Source organism: Rhododendron vialii, chromosome 11a (genome assembly GCF_030253575.1).
Source record: "Rhododendron vialii isolate Sample 1 chromosome 11a, ASM3025357v1".
NCBI classification, from domain to species: Eukaryota; Viridiplantae; Streptophyta; class Magnoliopsida; order Ericales; family Ericaceae; genus Rhododendron; species Rhododendron vialii.
In genome coordinates, this window is record NC_080567.1 from 29103041 (window position 1) to 29110890 (window position 7850).

Below are 7850 nucleotides of genomic sequence, written 5' to 3' on the forward strand. Positions count from 1 at the left end.
GAAGTGATTTTGAGCATAAAACAAGAGCAAGTACATTTTACAACTACATATATACTACATTGGTACTATTAAGGAAGAAGTGATCACTTTATTTTGAGCATAAACAAGAGCAAGTACATTTTACAACTACATGCACCATCACACAGTACCATTAATACAAACCATCCTCGTCTCATCACAAAACTCAAACTCAACTCATATCCTATACTCTTATGTTCACAGTTCACCTTTATTATTAGTAGCCTTAACAGCCCCATCACCACCACTCCCGGCCGCCTCCTCAATACTGATCACCTTGGCCCCCTTCCTCCTCTTCTCCTCAGCCACCTTCGGCACCATAACCGTCAACACCCCGTTCTCCAACCTAACCTTCACCCCTTCCAGGTCCGCGTCGGCCGGCAGCCTGAACTGCCTCACGAACCTGGCGCTCACCCTCTCTGCCCTGTGCCACTTCTCCCCTTCCTCCTCCTCCAACTCCGCCTTCCTCTCCCCGCTTATCCTCACCACCCTGCTCTCCTCCTCCACCTCCACCTTCACGTCCTCCTTTCTCAGCCCCGGCACGTCCACCGCGATCACGTGCTCCGAGGGGGTCTCCTTCCAGTCGCAGCGGGCCAGGGCGAGAGGCTCCGCATCTTTCGGGATGGGGAGCGGGGCGTGCTCGAGGATGCGGAGCGGGTCGATGTCGGGTGGTGGCATCATTAGGTCCCATATTGGGTTTCGGGTATAGGGCATGAGAGCGGTGGTTGGGGTTGGGGTGAGAGTGATCAGAGTTATCGCTGTTGTTAGGAGGAACATCGGTGTGAGTTTTGGAATGCCCATTTTTTTGGTTGTTTTGGGATGTGAGTGAGTTGGTTGTTGAGAGAGATTTGTTGTTAAGAGAGTTTTGACTCGGGTTTTCTTGGTATAGTTGGGGGAGGGAGTGAGATGGGGTTGGGTTTATATAGGAGAGAGAGAGAGAGAGAGAGAGAGAGAGAGAGAGAGAGAGAGAGAGAGAGAGGGAGTGGGTTTGGCCTTCTTTTTGGTCGATAATTCTGGAGGTTTCTTTGGATTGCGGTGCGAGAGAGATCTTCAAAGTTCTAGAGAGTCTTGGATACCAAACTAACGGACTTGTGGCTTAACATTTATCTCCTAGTCTTTCCATCAGAGAGGCTAGGATCCGAGTCTCGTTAGAGGTGTTTGGAATTTAAGATTATAAACAGCTTCTGAATCTTATGTAAACTAATATACGGAGTATTAACTTCTCCGCTTCTTGTATAAAAAAAAAAGGAATTGGACACCATAACGGAGGACAGTATGTGCATTATTGACGTGGCCTGAGAACATGGAGACACACGGTGAGTGAGATCATAGCGTGGCATTGCGCATAATAATCCTTCGGTTTGGATTTACTTTTAGACTAACTGGGGTTTTTTTATTATCAGGTGTATAATTCATCTTGCGCACAGATAGACTAATCCCGGAATCTGAAATTAATGATCGGGAAAAAGTCTTTGAAGAACCCAAGATTTAAAATTTTTATCTAAATTCAACCTTAAGATCTCTCATGGAACAAGCACTTTAATTGTTGTTTCATACCGTGGGCCAAAGGGGGTTTTTTAGACTAGCACGTACGTTTGGTAATATGTAAAATGTTTTTGGTCCTTGAATAAATTCTAGGAATTCCCGAGCTATCTGAGTATCTCCTAAACACGAAGTATTGAAACAAAATGAACAATTTAGTACTCCTTTGTTTTTTTGCATGGTTTAAGATATACATTTTAGAACCTTTTTTTTTTTGGCAGCGGCAATGCGCAAATTATTTTAAATGTAATGAATGGATTGAATTTTTGAATGAGAAAAGAGTGGACCCCATAAAATGATCTGTGCATGTTTTGTGTGTACCCATAGCGGATCAAATCATCAATCAATAAATATGCAGACGACGAGCGAAGGCTTGTAAAGGCCTAAAGAACAAAACACATATGGGAGATAACCAAAGAGCAACTTGATCAGACACCGAGGGAGAGAGAGCGCAGGGGATAATGCTGGGTCAAAGAAGACCCGGGGAGCAGATCAATGGAAACCACAGCTGTCAAATTTTACAACCGTGCTACCCACATTGAGAATTCCACATAGATCGCGCACAAATTATTGTTTGGGACTCAGGACAGGTTTCGCACAAATAATTCGAGCTGTTGATTAAATGTAAAATATTTTTTCAAGGGCCCTCGTGAAAAATCATCTCAATCTAATACCTATAGGTGCTCAATTTAATCATCTAACTTTTTATTCGGATTTCAGGATAATGAACAATTAGATGATTGAATCGAGCATCAATATGTATCGGATTGAGCTGATTTTTCGTGTGGTCCCTTGAAAAAATATTTTATATTTAATGAACAACTCGAATCATTTGTGTAGGATCCGGAGTGGGCCTCACATACGGATCTATGCGAGATCCGTGTGCTAAAAGTCTGTGTTAACAGACTTACTGCAAATTTTAAGCTTCAATGCTTTCAGATATTGATTGATTGCATTCTTGGCCTGCTATTATTAAGAAGAAAGGTTCGTAAACAATAAATCTGGTGCTGGTGCTGGTGCTGGTGCATTTGATTTCGAGTCCTCAATGGGAATTTTCATGTTCTATGATATGATGGTTTTGCACAATTCAAATTGTCGTTGATGTCCCTCCCAGCAGAGGTTATCACTTAGTACCAGGGTTTTAAAAAAAGGTCATTACGGTGTGGTTTAGTATTTGCTACGAGGTAGGATTCTCTGTACCGAAAGTCCTTGTGCCGAGGCCTGAGGGGTGTTCCGGCACAGAGGCATAAGAATTTTCGGGATGGAGGAGATCAGACTCTATTTGCTACAGGATAATTCCAAGTTTTTCGTACAAATTTCTTATTAAACGGGCCAGGGCCTACCCTACGTAGTCTATGATGAAACCCAAGGCCAATGAACTGGTATACGAAGCCCAAAGGCTGTCAGCTCCTACCGAGCCCAAAACCTCTAAGGAAAGTCCAGTGACACCGGATTTTTATATCCGTACCTTTTATTGCATAGACACAAATGTGGCGGTCTACAAAAGCGTTCGTGTGGAGCCCACCACACTTGCATCTATGGAGTAAAAATTGTGGTGTCAGTAGCATTGCTCAAACCTTTAAAATTATGTATAAGGTAATCAGGTTCATGATTATGCCAACCAAATTGTGCTCTATTTCCGCACACAGTTTGCACACATCATTGCATAGGATTTTGGGGTTGCTATGGGTGGGACAAAACAGCCTTACTGTGACTGTGAGCCCAATATGGGTCCATTCTATAACCAAAAAAATTGAACATGTTCAATTTGTTGGGTTGTCCAGTTTGTCACATATGCCCAAAATGCCACGCTAGAGGGCATCAATAGCGATATGATTAACAAGCATGTGTTGAAGTTTAATTTTGTCCCAAATTCATACCAGATGGGGAAAACAAATTATCTCAATACAAACGTGTTTTTCATTCGGGTTGTTCCTGATCAGTGTGATTTTTGCGTACGCAAAGCACTCGAATAGCCGAATAAAATCAATGGATTGGATCCTTCCCAATGCCGAGCCCCTTGGTATTTGCCTTCAAAAGTTGTTTTTGTTTCTATGGATTATTAGTCCATTGTGTGGATCTTTTGTTTCTATGGCTTATTAGACCATTATTAATAACTCAGGTAGCTAGTGTTCGGATTAGCTTATGCGCATCTTGACTAATTACTGGGGACAAATCCCATCGTTCACTAGAGGAGAGCCTCGATTAAAACCGTAGCAAAGTCTCGTATCGATTGATCCTATGAATTAATAGCTCTTGAGAGGTTTTGAACGTGATCTCTTCCTTTTCTTCTAGGGTCACGACTCACCCTATTGACTCGGTCATTTGGTGGAAAGAAAATCATTTATGATGAACAGAACGAACTTCAAGCATATAACTACTAGAGCCAACCCTGACCTAAAGCAAGTGTTGCGGCCGCTTTAGGCCCCCAAAAAATTTTGAATTGTAAGGGCTCCTCCTATTTTTTATCCCTTATTATATTTTTAATATTTGCTTTAATTAAGCCCCCGAAAAGTCAGAGCCGACTTTGATAACTACGAGTTCTCTTGCTTAATAGAACCATATACAAGATATATCTGTTGTTTGTATATAGCCAATTCATTTGCAGCAAAACTAATTAATCCGTTCTTTTTTCCTATTTAAAGACGATGGAGCCCGGAACGTGGCAAATGGTAGGAACATGAGATATATTGAGAAACAAGGAACTTGTTGCAATATCATCATTGAAGATGGGACTTATCCCAAGGGATTTTGCAAAAATGGGATCTGGCATCAAATCACCCTTACAATTAAGTTCTCCTATTTGCTGGGTTAATACATGACTGTTTAAAACTGTTGGTTCAAGATGGTTACCAAAGGGAATGCCCATAATGAGCTTCTACTTTTGCTTACTAGCTACTTTTGTTTTTTCAGGGTTAACACCAAACGAGCATGAGAAAGTTAATAAGTGCCTTGTTCTTTATGAGCTTGCATTTTGAATTCTACGAAAGCCAAACATTCCGAACTTGGGTCCACTGGAGAATTTGTTCTGCTGTTAACTTCAGGCCCTCGAAATAAATTGAGGTGCACGCAAACAGACTCCGAACGACTTGTTACGAGAATAAGAGAGAAAAAAAACATCGATGACATGAGGAATATTTAATAAGGTAGTCAAGTTATGGTTGAAATATGTGTCATTGATTTCAGACAGACAATAGGCCATAGGGATGCATGTGAAAACTCACAGAAGCGCTTTTTAAGCCTTGTCAAAATCCCATCTATAATCTATTCAGTGAAAGCATGTGGTGATGCCATCTTTACATACTCATTATATGCACTACCCCATTCACCCAAACAGGTCTTTGCATTATTAGTTGGGAAGACATTCTCAGAAAAATCACAGCACAACCTCTGTTTTTTCCTTCATTTTTTAAAATTTAGTCGGGGTACGCATAAGTAGATGGGAAAATGACGGCCGATGACATGTTTTGATAATTAATACCCGTCAATGACGTTTTCAGCATTAACAATTGTTCTTAGCATGTCCTTAGATGGTATTAATTATCAAAACACGACACGGGCCGTCATTTTCCCTAAGATTGATTCGGACGCCTAAGTTATAGTATCAAAAATGATATGGACAATTTGAAATTTAAATCTTGGACCGCATGGAGTCATTCACCCGGATACGGTCCACCACGAGTTTCATGTCGATGGTTTACCCCGTTTATTTTTGGTATCCGCCCAGTTGATCGTCCATTAAAAGTCATTCACCCGGAGTACTAAATGAATCACGTACGTTTGTTTAAAACAGGCTAGCTGGATGGTCTGCATACTAATTAACCATACATTTATTTCAGCCTTGCAGTAACCAATACGTAATATCGACTTTAATTTTTTAAAACATGTCTAGTTGATGAGCTCTTAAAAATAAATGACTCTGATCGTTGAGATGGACTCAAGTTGCGTCCGTCTTAACATAACTGCCCGATGGAGATAGAGATTTTTATCGGAGACTAATCGCAGGGCTGTAATTAAGGTTGAAATGTTTGAAAAGTGTATGAAAGTAGAAGTATATTAAAAATGTTAAAAGTGCACTGAAGTGCGTACTTTTTTTTTTGTGCTTATTAACGGCCCAGTAGACTGTCATTAGATGGACCCTTTTTTTTGTTTTCTTAGTATGAGTTGTCTCCTATCACATCATGGAGGTTTTTGCAAGTTACAGATATACTACTGTATTTACTTTTAGCTTTTGTTTTATTATTGGTGATTGATTTTGGCACTTCACGTTTGGATAACTCCACTCCAATACACATAACAAAGATACTAAGAAACAAATATTAGAGCGTGGTTATCAAAAAATGAAGTGTCAAAATCATTGTTCGATCTTATTATTTCACATGCTTGTAACATAACAACATCTTGGAATCTCATACTCCTAAACCTAGAACTGAAAAATATTAACGCGAACATATTTTTGGGGTGAATTTAATCAGGTGCATCTTTACGAGAACCTACGTTGAGGACGCGTCAAATCAATTTCTAATTTTATGAAACAAATAATTGTTTTGTGATGAAAATTTTAAGCGTGAAAGATTATTGTATCCCAAATTGGGGACATAATTTAGTTGACTACATGGGCCTTTTGTTTTCTACAACAGAATGATATTTTGAATTTTTTTTTCTTCTAAACCTCCTCTCATAATTTTTCAAAACTAATAATAAAACAATTACATTCCCAAGTGAAATTTTATCCAAGTTTCTAATCTATAATTGCCAATCCTAATTGATGAATGTATTTTAGTCCAAAAATATAGTATTACTTGCTTCTTGAGCACAGTTACGTGGTACTTCAGGAACCTTCTCCACCACATAATCGTGTGAATTCCACCCAAATGTGTAGTTGAAAAGATCAGTGGGGTGCCACGCGATCGATGGGGCTACAAGAGCACTACCGAATAATCACTTGAAATTGCAAAATAAAAGTCACTGTGGGCTTAAAATTAGTTCGGATTTACCAATCGTTGTCTTTTTCCAGTTCAATTTCATGCACTTCTAATTGCAAATTTATATCCTTTATTTATTTTTTTATTGCTCTAATTGCGAATTTAGATGTTCGATGATTAAAACTCCAATGGATTATATATGACATCCAAGTGGGCACCTGTCAAATAGAAATACCTTTTTCTAGTTAAATTAACTAGATTATTAGTGTTCGCAAAGTATATGTAATATGCTAACTCAATGGGCATGTGTGTGTGTATATATATATATATATATATAACGCACTTACGCGATTTTCTTAGGGTCCCGCTCCTATGGGAAACAATTTTGTACACTCGCAGTACTATTGGGCTCATTTAGGGGTGCGCTTAATTTCCTAGCTTACTTGGATAATCGAAATCGTTCATTTTAAAACTTAATCGATATCATTGACAATATCAAGAATTGCATTGATTTGATACTGATCAATAGTATAATACTCTATCCGTCCCTTTATTATAGTCCAGTATTCCATTTTGGGCTGTCCTTTAATAAGTGTCCATTTGGTAAAGTTAGTGGGTAAAAGTTGGTACATTGTCCATTTTGTCCCTAAAAGTAGATTCCATTTTGAAAAGTTAGTGAGTAAAAAGTGTAATGATGATGGATAAGTTAGGAAAGTGGAGAAAAAAGTTGATGTGAAAGGTATAATGATGATATTTTTTTAATAAGTTGGAGTTACGAAGTATGACATTTAAAAAGGGACGGAGGGAGTATCACTTTTAATTTATAGTTTTATACAGTACTACCAAATAAATAAGTTTTGATCCAATGTGACAAATTTATTTCTTTAGAAATAATTGCACGCATTTCGATATCGAATGATTCTGTGAAATATACTAGTAGTTATTAAAATGGAATAAGCCTATTCTAGCTAGTCATCCAAATGAGTCCGAAAGAATTTCCTGCAAATGAGCCAACGCCAGAGTCTCTTCTCCTTTGATCAAAAGAATCAAGAAACTCATCCTTAAATAAGAGGATCCACGGTGGCATAATCAAAACCAAAAGGTTATTAAGATTAGCAACATTTGTTCAAAAAGGAGCTGACATTGGAATAACCAAACTTATCAACTTCTATAGCAACTCATCAAATTTTGACCATTGGATAATCAAATTTAATTGTCTCCATATTTCCTCAATCAAGTACACCATCATTACACAAAAACCTTCTCTTTTCCATTTTCAACATATTTCTAAGAAAATACTTTTAAAAACAGTTTTTATTTTTTTGCAAAAACAATTTTTTTACACATGTTTTTTTTTATTAAAAC

At 38.4% G+C, this 7850-nt stretch overlaps 1 protein-coding gene across 1 annotated transcript; it reads right to left on the bottom strand.

Moving 5' to 3' along the window:
- Window positions 1-68: 68 nt before the first annotated feature.
- LOC131306350 (17.6 kDa class I heat shock protein-like) lies at window positions 69-878 on the bottom strand. Its single transcript, XM_058332542.1, has one exon. The coding sequence runs from the start codon at window positions 817-819 to the stop codon at window positions 217-219; it is 603 nt and encodes a 200-aa protein (XP_058188525.1). The 5' UTR covers window positions 820-878; the 3' UTR covers window positions 69-216.
- Between the last annotated feature and the right edge of the window lie 6972 nt (window positions 879-7850).